The sequence below is a fragment of the Choloepus didactylus genome, chromosome 8 (genome assembly GCF_015220235.1).
Source record: "Choloepus didactylus isolate mChoDid1 chromosome 8, mChoDid1.pri, whole genome shotgun sequence".
NCBI classification, from domain to species: Eukaryota; Metazoa; Chordata; class Mammalia; order Pilosa; family Megalonychidae; genus Choloepus; species Choloepus didactylus.
The window spans coordinates 133,144,162-133,164,783 of record NC_051314.1 but is presented as its reverse complement, the minus strand read 5'-3'; the positions used below and the strand labels follow the sequence as shown (position 1 = coordinate 133,164,783).

General features: G+C 35.5%; 1 protein-coding gene across 5 annotated transcripts in view; it reads right to left on the bottom strand.

The window, feature by feature from the left end:
* Positions 1-20,622, bottom strand: part of BCL2L13 (BCL2 like 13) — a 126,167-nt gene that overhangs the window by 15,432 nt on the left and 90,113 nt on the right. For all 5 annotated transcript variants that reach the window (XR_005218554.1, XM_037848022.1, XM_037848017.1 and 2 more), the window contains one exon: positions 13,580-13,723. Coding sequence is in view for 4 of the 5 variants with exons in the window: in XM_037848022.1 (XP_037703950.1) it covers positions 13,580-13,723 (144 nt within the window). In the remaining variant the exon portion in view is untranslated. The remainder of the gene's footprint in view (positions 1-13,579; positions 13,724-20,622) is intronic.

Here is a 20,622-nt window from a genome sequence, read left to right as displayed (position 1 = left end):
TAAAAACTTTAATCCTCAAAAAGGAGACTTTCCCTACTTTTTCTTTAGAGCTCTAAGCCAAGATGAGTGAAATGGAAATTTCAAAGGCTCCATCATGAAGAAATAAGGTGAAAGTTGACAAACTAAAATGGAATTTAGCGAACAGTGTCTTTTCTCCTTACTTTTAACAGCTCAAAACTAACAAAAGATTTAAGACCATTCTTTGTTTCATATCTAAAGACTTTTTCATATCATTTATAATCAACAGCTTTGTCACATTAAAACTTTGGAGTAATACAGTCCTTCAAAAGCCAATTCAGATTCAACTGCTTTTTTCTTAAATGTCATGACCTCCATTTTAATGAAGATTCACCAAACATTTTGTGTTCTTACACAGGAAGTCCTAAAGAAAGAACGGATGACCAATGAGACTTTTACTGTTAAGGATCAATTCATATAAAGCAAAAATATAAAAAGACAAGCCTTTCTCATAACAATTGCCATTGTTAATGAAGAGTGTGCTTTCATTAAAAGATAAAGAACTGTTTGGGGTAATATTTCACCTAAAATTTAGCACATTAAGGAAATAGCATCTACAAATAGTCTTAGAGTCATTCCAACAACCCAAGTCTTTTTTCACAAAATATCTGTATTATTGGAAGTATCTATCTCAGTGACCCCATGGATACAAAAAACACAAAAGTCTAACTTCAAGGGCTGCAAACTATAAAACTCATTAGTACCAGCCATCAGAGTTTAAATATGCACAAAGAATCAGAACTGTCTTTGTATTTAAGACATCAAGTCCAAAAGTAATTTACCCAAGGTCTGCTAGAAGAATTGGGTATCATTAACAATAGCTAACAGCTCTTAATACATACTATTCTAAACACTCTACTTAATCTATTTAAACTCCACAATAACCTAGTGAGATAAGTTTTATTGTTACTTCCATTTTACAGAGAAGGAAACAGCACAAAGAGGATAAGTAACTTGCCCAGCATCATACAGCTGTAAAATGACTTGCTGGGATCCCAGGAGAGAGGCAGTTTGCTTCCAGACTCCATGCTTTTTACCAACCATGCTCTCTTAGCTCTTGGGCTGAAGTCCCTCGATGCCATTCTACTGCTTCCTACTATATCGTAATATATCTTGAGTTTGTGGCCAGAAGTACATGGAATAGGTTATTCTTGGTGTTTTCTTCAAGAAAACACACAAAGATACGTGCATGAAATTCTTCAATTAAAGAGGGAAGTAGAGCAGAAACTGAGATATGGAGAAAAAGGGAGAATTTTTAAAATAAATGTTAAATAAAATATAACGTCAATTTTGGTGGTAGGAACTAAGTAAATAGCTTGGTGACCATTCAAAGAACCATTTCAAAAACATGCCATAGCTACTTCATGATGCCTACATTGACTGTGATAGCTGGATAAGTAGAAAATACTCAATATAATTCTTTAGCTGGAAAATGCTTAGTACAGTCTTCAATAGCCAATAGGAGAAAAAAACCGTGTATTAAGATCACTTCATTCAAACAGCCTCAAGTTATTCTGACCAAGAAAAGCCCTTGTTAAAATAACTTGCTGTTGTTCTAACCTCAACAACAAAAAAACTGCTCTCTGCTCCCAGGAACTTTCCCAGCATTGCCCACAGGAGGAAACCACCATACGGTTTGATAAAGAACTGGCTTTTTGAAAAACAAACCTGAATGAGGGAAGGACTTCAAAGTTAACAAGAAGATGCTCACAGAACAGCTTCTCTCTTCTACTTTTTTTTTTTTTCCTTTCTGCTTTCTTCTGACTTCTGGCCATTTCTTTGTCTGTTTGGGGTTATAAAAGCCCAACCAATTCTTCTCACTTTGAACTGGGCTTGAAAGGTTTTTCTTTCCTCCAGGTCCTTGTTGATGCATCTTCAGTAAACTCACCTCACCAAAGAAGGAAACTTGTTTCTCTGTTTGTTGAGGGATCAGGCAGGCCTTTCTACCGGTAATAATTGCATTTTCTTGTTTACCTTTTTTTGGGAGGAAGGGTGGGGTCGGGTCAATTACAAATTATTCTGCAATTTCAAGGAGTATTTTACCTTCTCTGAGTGATAGGTGCTGGTAAGCTGAGCTCTTCTAGACTTAACTTTTCCATCTAAAGATCCTTAGGCAGAAATCCAAAGCCCATCTATACTGGAAAACTCATCTAGGGATTCATTTCTCCTAAGATATGCCAACAAACTTTTTATGGCTACTTCTCAGGCTTTATATGATATCTCTCTCTCAAGTATGCACCTTAGAAAATGAAAATAGGTATCTGGCTGTTCTACATTCAGTCAAACATGATACTGACAACCAAATGCCTCTTAGATCACTATTAATCTAAAATAAGAAAAAGGAGTGTGTGAAAGACATTCCAGTGAAGCAATTTTCCACCTAATAGGATGACCAAGCCCCACAAAAAAATACATTTAGAACACAACCCAGTACATACCCACACCCACACAGATAACAGTACTTACCCTTAATACAGTAAATTGATTTCAGCTGCAACACAGTTAATTTCAGATCGCTAATATGCTACCTCCCACAGCATGAAAAACTAACAAATTCTTAACCTACAAATTCCCAAGAAAGGGTCTTCAAATATCCTCAATTTAAAAATAAAAACTTTTCTAGGATGGCAGTTCTTAAAATAGAAAAGAGATGTTTCAAGTCAAGCAAAGAGAAGAGTCAAAAATTAATTTTATTCAAACTACTGAAATATTATGATATTCATTAGATGAAAATTCCCCAAATAATCTTCTACACAATCTAAAACTAAATCTTTCACAGTAAGCCTTTAATATAGTACATGACAAAAGGAGAAGAATAAAAGACACACCTTACCACAGTGTACTTGCATTGCCCTTTTCAGGAGAGAGACTAACTTTGAATGTAGCAACATACTCCCAGGAAATGAAAAGAGGGCATAAGAGAGAGGAGGGAGGGATCAAGATGAATAGGTAAATGGAGCTTGTCAACTAGTATATGCCCCAGGGCTGCAGGGCAAATGAAAGTCAAAATCAAAACTCAAAGGAAACCAATCAGACATGAGGAGAGGGAAAAAAATTCACTCTCTTACGGACATATCTGAAAACTTTACATTTATAAAAATGAAACCACTTTTACATGATTATCTCTGTGAGACAGAAAAGATATTCTTCCCTTTTAGTAATTGCAGACATTAAGGCCTAGAGAAATTAAATGAACTGCCCCAAATACAGGCCTAGTATTTGACAGAACTGAGACAAGAATCAAATCTTGTGATTTCCATTTCTGTTCTCAATTCACTACTCTCTGGCTAAAAAGGCCAGGGTGAAAGAACAAAGAGAGAGAAAACAAACAAACAAAAACAGCTCTCTTGTAATTCTATTGCCAGTCTGAACAACAGTTATACTCCAAGTTAACTACGAAAAGCTAACTGTCAATTAACTAAGATGTGTACTGCTAACTGAATCTATATTTCTAATCATCCCCCAATTAATCACTTCCTCCTTTTGCTCTGCCACTGCACTCTGAATACACCTAACACTCTACATATGGCTATTTATATCCAACCAGATCTGAACTCAAAAGCAGAGTCTATAGGGAAGCAACCGTATGTCCATCAGCAGATGGATGCAAAAACAAAATGTTGTAAATCCATACAATGGAATATTATTCAGCCATAAAAAGGGATTAATGCTACACAACATGGATGAAACTTGAAGACATCATGTTCAGTGAAATAAGTCAGACACAAAAGGAGAAGCATTGTATTATCTCACTTACGACCTAATTAAAACATGCAAATTCATAGTCAGAAAGTAGAATAAAAGTTAACAGGACCAGAGTGGAGTTGGGAAATGGGGAGTTAAAAGCTTAATTGGTAGAGTTTCTGTTTGGGGTGACAGAAAAGTTTTGGTAATGGATGGTGGTGATTGTGAATGTAATTAACAACACTGAATTGTATATTTGAAAGTTTAAATGGGAAATTTCTTTTAGGTTGTATATATGTGACCAGAATAAAAAAATTTTTTAAAGCCATAGAACTGTTTCCTAACAGACTATGGACTGTAGTTAATGGCATAGTTATAATAATACTATTGTAACAAAGGTACCACACTAATGCAAAATGTTAGTAGGGAAAACAGTGTGTGTGTGTGGTATATATATATATATATATATATATATATATATATATATATATGGGAGCTCTGTATTTTGTGTATGAGTTTTATATAAACCTACAACTGCTCTAATTTAAAAAATAAAAAAGAAAAGAATAAAGGAAGAAAAAAAGTAGGGCCTGCATTTTAATCAACTTTTGTATATAGTGCCTAGCATGGCATATGCAATCAACTAAGGTTTAGTGTATACTGCAAATTCATCCGTAAAGTGCTTAGCAGCCTTATAGACATTAACAAATTAACCTTCACAAATTTCAAGTTAAAATAGGCAGACACTACTAGTGGTTTTATTAATAAACTAGAGTTTATAAATAATCTGAAGAACATGAAGCAAAATGATTCATCTAAAGCCATGCAGTTAAGACAGGAATAAATACTGCTAGACCATTCTGCTTCTCAAGGAAAACCAAGAGAAAGCACATGTGTTGGTGCTGGCTGTGACCACTGCTCCAAAGAACAGGAGACTAAGCTCCCATGTTCCACACAGACATTTGAAGGGCCATGTAGAAATATGTTTCACCCTCACATAACTGTGAATTGGGAATTAGAAATGTTTAGAAGTAGACTGAGAATCTTTCACATCTAAAGTAGAGAAATGGTAACTATATGACCTAAGTCCAAGTTCAAGGAATAATGCCCATGGGTGAAGGAACTAAGGACAAAATAACAGAAATCACTGGTGGGAAAAGAGCCCCAGCTTGAGGCAACTTTAAGTTCAAAGGGGTCATGTTATTTCTAAACCTCAATAAGTGCTCTTCTCATTATCAGTATAAGGGAAAAAGCATCCCAAATGTACTAAGAAGAAAACAATCACAAAATATAGGTTATAGAAAAAGCAAAATAAAAGAAAAAGAAGCAAAAAGAAAAAGCAGAATGCCTCCAAAAAGCTTATTCTAACCATTTCTCTTTATAATAATAATAATAATTTTCTCTCTGCAAATCTATATGCCCAAAGTCTACCTGTTCCCAACAGCCCTATGCTATCACTGCATTCTTTCAACAGATTATGACTGCTGGCACCTCCCCTTTTTCTGTACATTTCAAAACTATTTCCACTTTGTGAACCACGCAGTTTTACTCTGTCAATTTCAAGATGTGACTTGTGGAAATCCCACTGATAGACTTTATATAACAGACATGCACCATCATGTAGTCAAAATGATTCTCCTCTGCAAGGGTGGTGTGATGATTTTAAGAGCTGTCAATGCAGTGCTTAACAAAAGTACCTTAAAGATAGATAATTCAGGCTGACAGCTTGTATCAGAGACAGCTTGCATTACATTTCCACCAATCAGCCAAAAAAGCAATCTCTTGGTTTTAAACAGGAGCAAATGGAGAGTTTAAACCTAACAATATGAAATACACATTAGGCATTCAAATAGAGATAAAAAACACATTTCAAATGTTAATGAGCTAATTATCCATATCACTGCTCTTTTCTTTACTAGCACAGATATTTGAATTGAATAAAATACTTTCTCTGTAAAAAATTATAACCACCAAACCATTATTTCCCCATCATCATAAAACTGCAAATCATGAAGGGAATACATAAGATTCCTCATATTTTTCCTCTTCCTTTTTGTAAAGCACTTTGTAGGCTGGTGAAAATTAACCTGGGCTGACCTCTGGCTTCACACACACCATTCACATTACTGGCCAAAATACAAAAACAAACAAACAAACAAACAAAAAATACTGAAGTAGGAAGAAAATAAAACAGCAAAACATCTTCACAGTACTTATTTTTTTTTTCCATTTTTATTGAGATTGTTCAGATACCATACAATTATCCAAAGATCCAAAGTGTACAATCACTTGCCCCTGGGTACACTCATACAGCTGTGCATCCATCACACTTAATTTTTGTTCAATTTTTAGAAACTTTTCATTACTCCAGTCAAGAAATAAAGTGAAAGATGGAAAAAAAAAAAAAAAAAAGGAAACTCTAATCTTCCCCTATCCCTAACCAACCCCCCTCAATTGTTGACTCGTAGTATTGATAAAGTACATTTGTTACTGTTTATGAAAAAATGTTGAAATACTACTAACTGGAGTATATAGTTTGTAATAGGTATATAGATCTTCCCTATATGCCCCTCTATTATTAACTTCTAATTGTATTGTCATACATTTGTTCTGGTTCATGGAAGTGATTTCTAGTATTTGTACAGTTGATCATGGACATTGCCCACCATAGGATTCAGTTTTATACATTCCCATCTTTTGACCTCCAACTTTCCTTCTGGTGACATATATGACTCTGAGCTTCCCCTTTCCACCTCATTCACACACCATTCGGCGCTGTTAGTTATTCTCACGTCTTGCTACCAACACCCCTGTTCATTTCCAAACATTTAAGTTCATCCTAATTGAACATTCTGCTCATACTAAGCAACCACTCCCCATCCTTAAGCCTCGTCCTATATCTTGGTACCTGATATTTCATGTCTATGAGTTTACATATTATAATTAGTTCCTATCAGTGAGACCCTGCAATAATTGTCCTAATGTGTCTGGCTTATTTCACTCAGTATATTGCCCTCGAGGTTTTGTCATCAACCCATTTTTTTTTAATATGGTTTTGTTCACTAACCATACATTCCATCCCAAGTAAATAATCGATGGTTTTCTGCATGGTCATACATTTATGTGTTCACCACCTTCACCATTATCTATATAAGAGCATCTACATTTCTTCCACAAGGCAGGAGGGAGAGTCAAAGAAGGTAGAGAGGAAAAAGAAAGAGGAAAAAAAAAGACAGCTAGGAAGCAGCAAAAGGAAAAATAACCTTAAATCAAAGTAGAATAAAGAATCAGACAATACCACCAACGTCAAGTGTCTAACATGCCTCCCCTATCCCCCCCTCTTATCTGCATTCACCTTGGTATATCACCTTTGTTACATTAAAGGAAGCATAATACAATGATTCTGTTAGTTACAGTCTCTAGTTTATGCTGATTGCATCCCTCCCCCAATGCCTCCCCATTTTTAACACCTTGCAAGGTTGACTTTTGCTTGTTCTCCCTCGTAAAAGAACACATTTGTACATTTTATCACAATTGTTGAATACTCTAGATTTCACCAAGTTACACAGTCTCAGTCTTTATCTTTCCTCCTTTCTTGTGGTGTCTCACATGCTCCCCACCTTCCTCTCTCAACCGTATTCATAGTTACCTTTGTTCAGTGTACTTACATTGTTGTGCTACCATCTCCCAAAATTGTGTTCCAAACCATGCACTCCTGTCTTCTATCACCCTGTAGTGCTCCCTTTAGTATTTCCTGTAGGACAGGTATCTTGTTCACAAAGTCTCTCATTGTCTGTTTGTCAGAAAATATTTTGAGCTCTCCCTCATATTTGAAGGACAGCTTTGCTGGATACAGGATTCTTGGTTGGCGGTTTTTCTCTTTCAGTATCTTAAATGTATCACACCACTTCCTTCTTGCCTCCATGGTTTCTGCTGAGAGATCCGCACATAAGCTTCCTTTGTATGTAATGGATTGCTTTTCTCTTGCTGCTTTCAGGATTCTCTCTTTGTCTTTGACATTTGATAATCTGATTATTAAGTGTCTTGGCGTAGGTCTATTCATATCTCTTCTGTTTGGAGTACGCTGCGCTTCTTGGATCTGTAATTTTATGTCTTTCATAAGAGATGGGAAATTTTCATTAATTATTTCCTCTATTATTGCTTCTGCCCCCTTTCCCTTCTCTTCTCCTTCTGGGACACCAATGATACGTACATTATTGTACTTTGTTTCATCCTTGAGTTTCCGGAGACGCTGCTCATATTTTTTCATTCTTTTCTCCATCTGCTCCTTTGCGTGTAGGCTTTCAGGTGTTTTGTTCTCCAGTTCCTGAGTGTTTTCTTCTGCCTCTTGAGATCTGCTGTTGTATGTTTCCATTGCGTCTTTCATCTCTTGTGTTGTGCCTTTCATTTCCATAGATTCTACTAGTAGTTTTTTTGAACTTTTGATTTCTGCCGTATACATGCCCAGTGTTTCCTTTACAGCCTCTATCTCTTTTGCAATATCTTCTCTAAACTTTTTGAATTGATTGAGCATTAGTTGTTTAAATTCCTGTATCTCAGTTGAAGGGTACGTTTGTTCCTTTGACTGGGCCATAACTTTGTTTTTCTTAGTGTAAGTTGTAATTTTCTGTTGTCTAGGCATGGTTTCCTTGGTTATCCAAATCAGGTTTTCCCAGACCAGAACAGGCTCAGGTCCCAGAGGGAAGAAATATTCAGTGTCTGATTTCCCTGCGGGTGTATCTTAGAAAACTGCTCCACCCTTTGATGCCTCGGGTCACTGTGCTTTTCTGCCCAGCAGGTGACGCCTGTTAGCCTATAATTCTTGACTGGTGTGAGGAGGTATGGCCGTGTTCCCCCAGACTCTGGGGTCTGGTTCTGAATGGAAGAGGCTCCACCCCTTTCCTCCTAGAGAAGACAGAGCCCCCAGGTGGAGGTCATTAGCATTTCAATGGTCTCACTCTCTGCTTGTGGTGTCTCCACCCTTTCCAGAGTCACAGCCCTGGAAACTGAAAATGACTGGGGCTTTCTCCACTGAGCCAATAAAGAAACAGATAGTCCCCTTCAGACCCAGTCCAAGGCAACCCTCCAGCTCTCCCAGGTCAATCATCACCCAAAGCCTCTGTCTGTTTTTTGGGGCTGCGTACCTGTAGTGAGCAGTTCACACTCGCTACTTAAAACCCCAGTTGGAGCTCAGCTGAGCTGTATTCGCTGCTGGGAGAGAGCTTCTCTCTGGCACCACGAGGCTTTGCAGCTCGGGCTATGGGGGAGGGGGTCTCACGATTTGGTTCCGCAGGTTTTACTTACAGATTTTATGCTGTGTTCTCAGGCATTCCTCCCAATTCAGGTTGGTGTATGATGAGTGGATGGTCTCGTTTGTCCCCCCGCAGTTATTCTGGATTATTTACTAGTTGTTTCTGGTTTTTTGTAGTTGTTCCAGGGGGACTACTTAGCTTCCACTCCTCTCTATGCCACCATCTTGCCCCTCCTCCCACAGTACTTATTTTTAACACTAGTTTTAAAATACTTTTATTTTCCAAAGTTAAATGCTTAAGCATTTCATTCAATAAGCATCTAAAATGATTATGTTCCAGATTAGCATACATATGAATTAAACTTCCACTTTTTAACTCAAACCTTACATGCATAGAGGCTAAAAAGCAGTAGTGTGCACTACATATTCTGAAAAGTGCTCCCACTACAAAATCACTAAATGCTGGGTAAATTACAACAAATATAGCTTTAAAACACATTTCTGGGCTCAAAGAAGGAAAGAAACCCCAGGGCAGCACCAAAAGGGAAGGAAAGAGAAGAAAACTATTTAAGGTCAAATGAAACCAGAGAGATAAGCACTAGGGAGATAAGCAAAGACTTTGCTCAAATGTCATTTTCTAAAACCATAATGAGATACCACCTCACAGGCACACTAGGATAGCTAATTTAAACACACACACACACACACACACAATAACAGCACCAGCTCACAGGCACACTAGGATAGCTAATTTAAACACACACACACACACACACACAATAACAGCACCAGCTCACAGGCACACTAGGATAGCTAATTTAAACACACACACACACACACACACAATAACAGTACCAGCAAGGAAGCTGAGAAAATCATAACCCTCTTTTATTGTCAGTGGAAATGTAAAATGGTGCAGCTGCTATAGAAAATGGTTTGGTGGGTCCTCAAAAAGTTAAATATAGAATTACCATATTACCCAGCAATTTCACTCTAAGGTATATACCCGAAAGATCTGAAAGCCAGGACTGAAACAGATATTTGTACACCAGGGTTCACAGAAATATTATCCATGATAGCCAAAAGGTGGAAACAACCCAAGTGTCCATTAATGGATAAACAAAAAGTGGTATATTCATAGAATTGAATGTTAAAAGGAACGAAGTTCTTAGACATGCTACAACATGGATGAACCTTGAAAACATGCAAAGAGAAATAAGCCAGACACAAAAGGGTAAGTGTATGATTCCACTTAATGTAAGATTATCTTGACTAGGCAAATCCATAGTGACAGAAAGTAGATTAGAGGTTACCAGGGGATTGGGGGAAGAAAGGAATGAGGAATTATTGCTTAATGGGTATGGAGTTTCTGCTTGAGATGATGAAAAGTTCTGAAAACAGTGATGATGATAGCATAATATTGTGAATGTACTTAATGCCACTGAACTGCACACTGGTTAATTGGTTAAAATGGGAAATTCTAAGTCATGTACATTTTACAATATATAAAGAAAAGAAGGCAATTTTTCTCAGTAACTATCCCTAACTACCATAATAAAAGCTTCAACTCCTACATTGTATGTGCCTTCCCTGCTGTATTCTTTATAGCATACATCAACATGTCATACTATGCATCACAATTATTTATTGGCCTGTGTCCCTCCTTAGAATGTAAATTCCACTGGATCAAGGATCTCCTCAGTTTGTTCATAGTTGTCTACTCAGAATTCTAGAACAAAGTACAGCACACAGTAGGTACTGAATAAATTGTTGAATGATGAATAACTGCTTGGTATGAGTAATGCTGAAGGAAAAGGATGAAATAAGAAACAGAAGGAAATGCTGGGTTGGATATATAAATATCAGAAAAAAAAAGACTTCAAGACAAAAAACATTATAAAGAAAAAGGTTCAAATCAAAAGAACGAAAATTTTAACTTCTAACAAAAATCCTGAAAATACATAAACCACAAATTGACAAAACTGAAAATCCACCCCCATAGTAGCAAATTCCAGCACACCTCTCTCAGTAAACGAAAGGTCAACTAGACAAAAGACTGATAATTATATAAAAGATTTAACTCACATAATTAACAAGACTGGTTGACTCGACACACAGAACTCTGCAACAATTAGAGAATATCCATTCTTACAAAGCACACATGAAATAGACCTATTTTTAAAATTGACTATGTATTAGGCCATAAATCAAGTTTCAATACATTTCAGGGATTCAGTACCACGATGACCATGCTTTCTGATGCAAATGCAATTAAATTATAACGCAATAACAAAACAATTTTAAAACTCCTAAATATTTGGAAATTTAAAAATGCATTTCTAAATAATTCAAGTGTCAGATAAACGCATATACATATGGAAACTTGAATTATGACAGATTGTGCCATATTGGTCAGATAAGGAGTGACTAATCAATAAACGGTACTGCGAAAACTGCTAATCTGTATGAAACAAAACTAGATCCCTACCCTCAAATCATATAAAAAATTCCAGATAGATTAAATATAAAAAGCAATATTATAAAACCTTTAGAAAGTAACATAAGAGAACATCTTTATGAGTTTGGGATAATAAAGGCTTTCTTAAATAAAAAGCAAAAGGCATAAATTGTGTAAAAAAAAAAGAAAGATACATTCATTAAACTATGTGAAAATTTATAATTCTGATTAAAGACACTCTAAAAAGTAAAAACATAAGCCACAAACTTGGAGGATATATTTACAATATATAACTAATAAAGGACTACTATCTAAAATATAAAGGAAGAACTACAAAGAAATAATTCGATAAAGAAGGGGGCAAATGACAAGAACCCAAGGTATTGCATACAAGAAACACAAATGGCTCATAAACATGAAAAGATGTTCAAGATCCTTAGTGCTCAAAGAAATGTAAATTAAATGATAATTTTATACCCAGGATTAGTGAAAAAGCAGTAATTCTCTAAATGCAATGTTCTATACTGGGTTAGGTCCTGGAACAGAAAAACAACATTAGCAAAAGCTGGTGTAAATTAGAAAACCACTTGGGAAAACACTTTGGAATTTTCCTGTGAATTAGAACATGTCTATACTCCAGGACTGAGAAATTCTACTTCCACATATAAACCTTAAAAAATTCTTCCAAATATGTATAACAATGTTCTTAACAGCAACTTTTGTAATAGCAAAAAGTTGGTAAAGTCAACACATCAACCTATATCATATAATTTCAATGGAGATGATATCAGGGTTGAAAATTGGTTCGGGGTGTGTCTGAAGTATCTTAGACATTACAATCGTTTGGGGTCTGCAAAGGGACACAATGCATAGACAGATTTATATTATATCTGTAGTATTAAAAATTTTATGGAGGGACCTACATGGGACATGACTCCCACCCAGGGGAGTGAATCTCCCCGGCGACATGGGACACAATTCCCAGGAATGAGCCTGGCCCAGGCATCGAGGGATTGAGAATGCCTTTTTGACCAAAAGGGGGAAAAGAAAGGTAACAAAATAAGGTTTCCGTGGTGAAGAGATTTCAAATAGAGTCAAGAGACTATCCTGGAGGTTACTCTTACGCAAGCTCCAAATAGATATTCCAAATGCCCACAGTATGCCAAGTCCTGACCAACAGTAGTCTGGAAAATACTAAATACCTAGGTCCCTATCTGAGACTCTATAGAAGTTTCATTCACTAAGTTTACTTTTCAGAAATTTAAATCCACCAGAGTCTTCCCATGCGAGATAAGTCCACAGGTGGCAGCCTCTCCAAGAACATCAACCAGGTGTACCCCCTTCCCCATAATGTTGACACCCCTTTTCAATATGAACAAGTTAGGGTGGTCACTGCCCAGATATCCCTGAAAATTGAGACAGCAATCAAACGAGAGAGAAGAGTAGCAACTGACAGGACGGGATTTAATGAGGGATTACAAATACTGAATCTTCATATAAATATATATATTTTTTTAATTTCTAGGGTACAAGAATAGCTAGAAGGAAATAACAGACATGGTGGAAGAGTAACATATATCATGCTTTGAAATTTGCTCTATAGCTACTTGTTAAATACACTTTGAAAATTATCACATTTCTGTATATATATTTCACAATAAGGAAATAAGTGAAACTGTGGAACTGTAACCCAGAACATTCTTTGAAATTTGCTTTATAAATACCTGTTAAATTGTACTTTGAAAGTTATCACTTTTCTGTATATGTTATATTTCACAATAAAAAAAGTAAAAAAAAAGAAATTTCTTGGGGGGAGGAAGGAGATACTTAATTAAAAAAAAAGTCTAAAAATACTCTTCAGGGAAGTGATAATGATAAAAAGGTTGAGAAATAATGACCTAAATGAATCTCAAAACAATAAGGAGATTCAACAGTTGTTGGCTATGTTCTTTCTTTGGACTGGGCCAATAGATACAAAGGCTTTCATTTTATTACTCCTCATCCCTTGGTCAGTTACATATTTTTTGTATGTACGAAATGTATGTAAGAACTTTTTAAAAATACCACATACAAATTTATATTAACTTTGTATGAACAGCCTTTCCATTGACTGTTATTCAGTTTTTCTTTTAGGAAAAGATTAAAAATAAATAAGTAGCAGCTCATACCCATCCACCTTGCTGAATGATGTACTCTGCTGCATAGTCTTCCAGATATGTTATGCCAAACTGCAGTAGTGCACTCAAGGGTTCTTGACCACGTCTTGTCAACTCCAAAAGCATTTGTTGTAGCAAAACCAGAGGCACCAAAATCTTCAATGCAAAGAAGAGAGAAAAAGAAAAACAGAAAATTTTATCATTCATTTTATAAATTCAGTTACTGGAAAATTATAACCAGCTGCATCATGTATTTTCATTTTCTTGCAATAAAGTCAATAAAACACTAACCCCAAGAGGATTTTTCTGAATATTATATGTCAGTTTATCAACATAGTGGTAGAAATAACTATTATATGAAAATATAATACATATATTTATATATATGAAAATAACTGAGTTCTTATTACACACCAGGTACTCTGAATTACATTAAGACACAATCTCTTAACACAATCTTTTATCCTATGATAAAAGGTATTATTATTAACCCTGTCTTTACATGAGGAATTGAGGTTCCAATAAGCAGCAAAATAGAATACAAAACCAGATGTAACTTGAAAATCCATGATCTTTCTTGATGTAAACAATGAGGAATACCAGAGTTTATTATTAGGAGATATAAAAAATAAAACAGTAATTAGAGGGTTATAGTATTGCTTACATGACAATTCAACTAACCAAACTATGAGCTTCCTAGTTGAGTATTATGAAAATACAGCTTTCTAAGCATGAATATTAGGAATATTGATTTTTCTCAAAATATTAATTAAAACAAGTTTAACATGGTCTATACCATTTATCATTATGGTACCTAATGAGTAAAAGATACAAGTCATGTCCCAGGGAGCTTGCTGATAACACATCTCATTTTTGGACTAGTGTTTTTCTGGAACTGAGATAGCAAAACTCCATAAAGGGTGTTAATAATAACTCCATAAAGGGTAGCATATGGGAACTCAGTATTTTATGCATGATTTTTCTAAAAACCTACAACTTCTCTGAAAAAAAAATAACACATCACTCCATAAAGGTTAATCCAGAATAGGTCAGCTCCTAGATCTATTCAATAAGGCATTTTCTACAGTATTTATTGAGTTTCACTATTTTTCAAGTTGCTTCCACATGATCATCTACCTGGATTGTATTTTAATACTATTAGATAACTAGATAGATACACTTTTACCCGTTCCACAGAGATTAAGAAATAAGGCTCTACAAGGTTAAAAAAAGACTTGCCTCAGCTAACAAAACTGAAACTAAAAGCAGTTTTCTGATTTGCACAGAAGGAACTAAATTTCTACCCACCTTTCCCAATGTGACTGTTACTTATTTCAACTAAAGATATTCTAACAGCTTAGTTAGTTGAACCTTAGTTCAAAGGCCCTTACGGTTTGACAGTGGAAACTTGTTCTATTTGCTAGTACCTAATCTAGATGAACCATTCCACCAAGTTCATACACATAGATACATTCCACAGCTCTAGTTTCATGACAGAAATGAACATTTTCATATTTTAACCACCCCTAATTTAGCATGCCAATACCGCTCTGACCTTTTCTTTAAATATTATTATTTTGGGGGAAGATGGAAGTTGGCATCAAAACAACCTGGAAAGTAGTTAAGAAATTATATATCAGTATTTTATCAAAACAAAAATTGTCCTGTCACTCTTTAAAATACTGGCATTTTCTCATGAGCTCATAGGTCAATTTTAATTCCCAGAAATTGTTTCCCACTTAAAGAAATTGAAAAATATATATTTAAACTTAAAGTTTAAAGAAAGCTTTGTTAATCAATTTCTTTGAAAAGTATCATATAACTAGCAAGTCATTAAAATATTAACGATTACAATCACCACCATTTACAGAATATTTATGTAAAAGGACACTTTACCCATGTTACCACATTTATATTACATAATTCTATAATGAATCTTTACTTCCCTTTTACAGATGAGGGAACTAAGGTTCAGGAAGATTAAGTTAATTTGACTAACATTATCCATTTGATAATTAGCAGAAATGGGATTCAAATCTAGGTTAGTATGTGTTTTTATTGTTGTGTTATAGGACTTCATAATAGATTCTGTATATAAATCCCTTATCAGATGTATTATTTGCAAATATTTTCTCCTATTTTGTGGGTTATCTTTTTACTTTCTTTATGGTGTCCTTTGAAATAAAAGGTTTTAAATTTTGATGAAGTCGAATGTATTTCTTTCATTTGACGGTTGTCCTTTGGTGTCGTATCAAAGAAACTACTGGCTAACCCAAGGTCACAAAAGTTTACTCCTGTATTTTCTTCAGAGTTTTGTTGTTTTTACAAGTCAATATATTTAAAATATTATTTTAACTAATTAAAACATAGAAGCTTTAAATTAGGAAATACAATTCATATTTTTAAAATATAAAATATCAACTTTAAAAGCTGATAAGATAATTTTAAACTGGATTTTAAGAATCTTAAAGGTAAACCACTTAATTTAACCACGTACTTCTAAATCTCTACTTGGTGCTCACCAAATTCTATTTATTGTATAATTTTATCTTAAAAAAAAAAACACAAAAACACAAGACCCTTTGTGGAAACATGAATATGAAAAGCTTCTATGAATCAGTAAAAGTAAACATCAACAGAAAAATGGACAAAGAATAAAAACAGATAGTTCACAGAAAAGGAAATACAAATGGCTCCTACACATATAAAAATGTTTCCCCTCATTTAAAATAAGAGAAATGTAAACAAAAACAAAACTGAGATACTATTTTTCATCACCAGATTATCAAAGGTAGTACACTGTTGGCATGGATATGAGGAAACAGGTACTCTTATACACAAATACATTTGTATAATTCTACAGTTATCTCTGGAAACAGGCGCAAGAAACTTGGTAACAGTGGTTGCCCAAGAGGAAGGCAACTAGGTGACTAGTGACAAAGGAAAGAGATAAATTTACTTTTCAATGTATATCTTTCTATACTTTTTGCATGTTGTACTATATGCTTTTATAATCATTTGAAAATACTTTTAAAAATTATGAACTATCACATAAGTCATTAAAAACGAATAATAAAAGAGGTCTTATTATTTATATCTAATAACCCTGTGGCGCAATATGAAAAAGTCATCAAAATTTATGACAGAAACTAACCAGAGTCCATTGTCTTCCTAAAAAAAAAAAACAAAAAAAAGAATTTGCACATTGAAAAGAACGAAGTATTTTTAGTTAACCATCTGCATGCAATCTCTTTGGTCTAAAACATCAAGAGGTCCTCACATGACTGGGAAAAGAATGCAAAAGGAAATGAAACCAATTTCAGTTCCTTGTTACTGGATTGCCAAGGTAATAACTGAGGAATGAAAAAATATTTCTGCAGAAGAGGACAATCAGAGAAGACAATGAATTTATTATTTCATATTAATATTCTTTGGCTTTTAAGTAAACACAGCCCCAAGGGCTCTATATTAAAGTCGGAAAGAAAGAATGCAGCAAACACACACATCCATTTTTTAACATTCTAAAAGAACTCTAGCCAAAAATATAAAGAAACCCCTTCTTAACACTAATGGACGAGTGTAAGGCTATAAATAATAACATATCACACAAAAGCTTCATCCTATTAAAAAAAGAACAACCTTGCCCAGATCAAGATGGCAGAGTGAGACACTTCCAGGATCTGTCTCCCTACAGAAGCTTTGAACAACCAGCAAGAAATGGCAGAAAACATCTTTCTCAAAGCTCCAGAAAACAGTTAAATGACTCAGTAACAGGGTTAAGTGCTGAATCAAGCAGAAGACTTCTTAAAAGAGGTAGGATCTCATGGTGCACTGGCTTAAAAGAGGTAGGATCTCATAGCGCACTACCTGGCCTTGTCCCCACTCTACACTGGCTTGGCATAGAACTGGCCTGAGCTCTCTGTTCAGATCCCTGGTCCTGGTTCCAGAGGGAGCAGAGTAATCCTTGGGCACAGATTAGGAGCATGGATGTCTGGCCCAATCTGTCTGATGGTGGCCTGAGGGACTTGCCATCTCAGAACTTAACAGTGCGTGTAAAAGGCGGCTCACTGAGCTCTCCTATACTAACTGTGAGAGCAGTCAAGTAGCTGCCTGGGGCAAGGAACTGGAGAGTGGGAGACATACAGTGCAGTGCCCAGGACCAGGAGGAAACTGTTCCTTAGGAAAGAGGGGACACTGGGAACCGTACAAATGGGGACTCTTCCATACATTCGTATGCCCATGACCAGGGAATCCCTAGGTTTTAGCCTGGAACTACTCTCCAAACTCAATGTATGGATAAACCCTGAAGGACAGCACTTGCACAGTTCCATCTGAAAACATTGGGAAAGGTGTCTTCTCTTTCCCTTTACTTTTTTTTAACCTCCTGGCATTCAAGGAAAGTTCTGTCACAATACAAGCTGGATACAAGTTTAAGGAACAGACCCCTCAGAGTCTAAATTTCAGTGACAACATAATAAGGTATCAAAATATCCATGTTTCCACAAAAGATTAAAGAACATACAAAGAAACAGGAAGAAATGCCCCAGCCAAAGGAAGAGATTAAAGCATTAGAAATTATCAATGAGGAGAGAGGGAAGAGGGGGAGGGGAAGGGGAGAGGGAAGGGAAAGAAGAAATGGGAGGAGAGGGGAGTTAGGGCCAAAATATGGCAAAGAGTTAAAGGAAAACCTGGACAAAGAACTAAAGGAAATCAGGAAAATGATACAGGAACACAAGGAGAGTATCAATAGATAGATGGAAATTATGAAAAGGAACCAAACAGAGCTGAAGACCACAGTAACAGAAATTCAAAATTCCCTAGAGGAGTTCAACAGCAAATTGAACCTGGCAGGATAAAGAATCAGAAGCCGGAGATAAAACAATTGAAATCATCCAGTCTGAGGAGGAGAAAGAAGAAAGAAGGAAGAAAAGTGAACAAGGCTTAAAGAACCTGCAGGACATCATCAAGTGTAATGATACATGCATCGTAGGAATTCCAGACCATTCAAAGAAATAATGGCTGAAATTTTCTCAAATTTAATGAAAGACGTAATTATACATATCCTAGACACTCAATGAACTCCAAACAGGATAAACCCAAACAGACCCATGCCACAGCATTTTATACTGAAAACATCAAACACCAAAGATAAAGACAGAATTCTGAAAACTACAAGAGATAAGCAATGTGTCACATACTGGGGAGCCTCAATAAGAATAAAGCCAATTTCTCACTGGAAACTATGGAGGCAACAAGGAGGTGGGAAGACATATTTAAAGTGCTGAAAACAAAAAAATGCCAACTGAGAATTCTATAATCAGCAGAACTATCTTTCAAAAATGAGGGAGATTAAGACATTCCCAGATGAAAAAAGTTGAGGCAGCTCATCACTGCTACACTAGCCCTAAGAGAGATGCTGAAGTGAGTTCTTCAGGTTGAAAGGAAAGGACAATGAAGAAATAAAGATCTCCAGTGAGAGGAATGACCTAGGTAAATATAAGTGTTAGCACTATTGTATTTTTGGTTTGTAACTCCATGTTTTATTTCCTATGGGATCTAAAAGCAAATGCATAAAATGTAATGATAAATCAGATGTTTCGGACTCAATGTATAAACATGTAATGTGTAACAAGAACTACATAAAGGTCAGGGGATGGAGGGGTATAGGAATATAGCTCATATATACTACTGAAATTAAGTTGATATCAAAGCAAATGAGATTATTACAGGTTTAGGATGTTAAATTTAAGCATCATGGTAACTACAAAGAAAATAGTGGACAATATGCAAGCTCACAGAGGCAGAAAGTAACATACAGGTTGCCAGGCACATGGACAGGGAATGGAGAGTTAATGCATAATGGGTATAGGGTTTCTATGTGGGGAGATGGGAAAGTTTTAGTAATGGAGGTGGTGACAGTACCACAATATTGTGAATGAGATTAATCCCAGTGAATGGTATGCTTGTGAATAGTTTAGATGGGAAAGTTTATGTTGTATATAATATGTTCCCATAATTAAAAAGAAGACAAAGAGCAACTGAAGAGACAATGACAATTAAATGCAATACATGATCCTGGGTGGGACCGAGAAAGGGAGAAGAAACAGCTCAAAGGGATATTATCGCAACATCTGAAAAAATTAGAATATAGACTGTAAGCTTTATATCAGTGTTAAATTTCTTGAGCTTGATAACTACACTTAAAGTCATTATATAAGTGAATATCCTTGTTTTTAGGAAATTTACATGGCAGTATTAAGTGTTCAAGGAGTATGATAGATACAATGTACAATCAAGCGTTCAGAAAATGGATTGACAGATGGATAGAACGATATGGTAAACGTGGCAAAAATGTTAAAATTGGCGGATCTTGGTATCTTGAATGGGTAGCGGTATACCGGAGTTCTCTATATGGGATTTGTATTACTTCTGTAACTGTCCTGCAAGTTTGAAAGGATTTCGAAATACAAAGTTGAAAAAAAAAAAAGTTCCAAATTTATCTCTTTTCATGTGTCAAAAGATAACTACCTAATTACAGCATATAACAAACTAGCAATAAATCTGCAATCCTCTTTCACTCCTCTCTTGAGTCCTTAATCATATTCCCTCTCATTTACTTGTACTTTCAGGCTACAAACCACTAATCTATTAGTCTGTCCTTCATATGGCAACTCCTCCATTGCTCTGATCATTAGGCTATCCTTTTTGGATTTGTACCATCCCAACAATATCTTTCCTGAGATCACAGAAATTTAGACTTCTTTTCACAGGAGGACTAACATTTTCTATGTGGCTAATAATACTCTTTTTGGTGACTGATTCATAGGATGTAAAATGATTCCTTTTTCCCCTTCATCTGTACCAGGCTCAACTATTTTACCTATTTGACAGTCTATCTTCACGGACTTGTAAGATGATTTGGAGGCACTATCTTGTAAGTACAGTTAAGATTATTTCTCTTTTTAAATAATCTACTTCTTTATTAAGTCGATATGTATAACTTGATGGACAAATGTCCCCTATTCATCTACACTACCTCTCTTTTTACCCCAGGA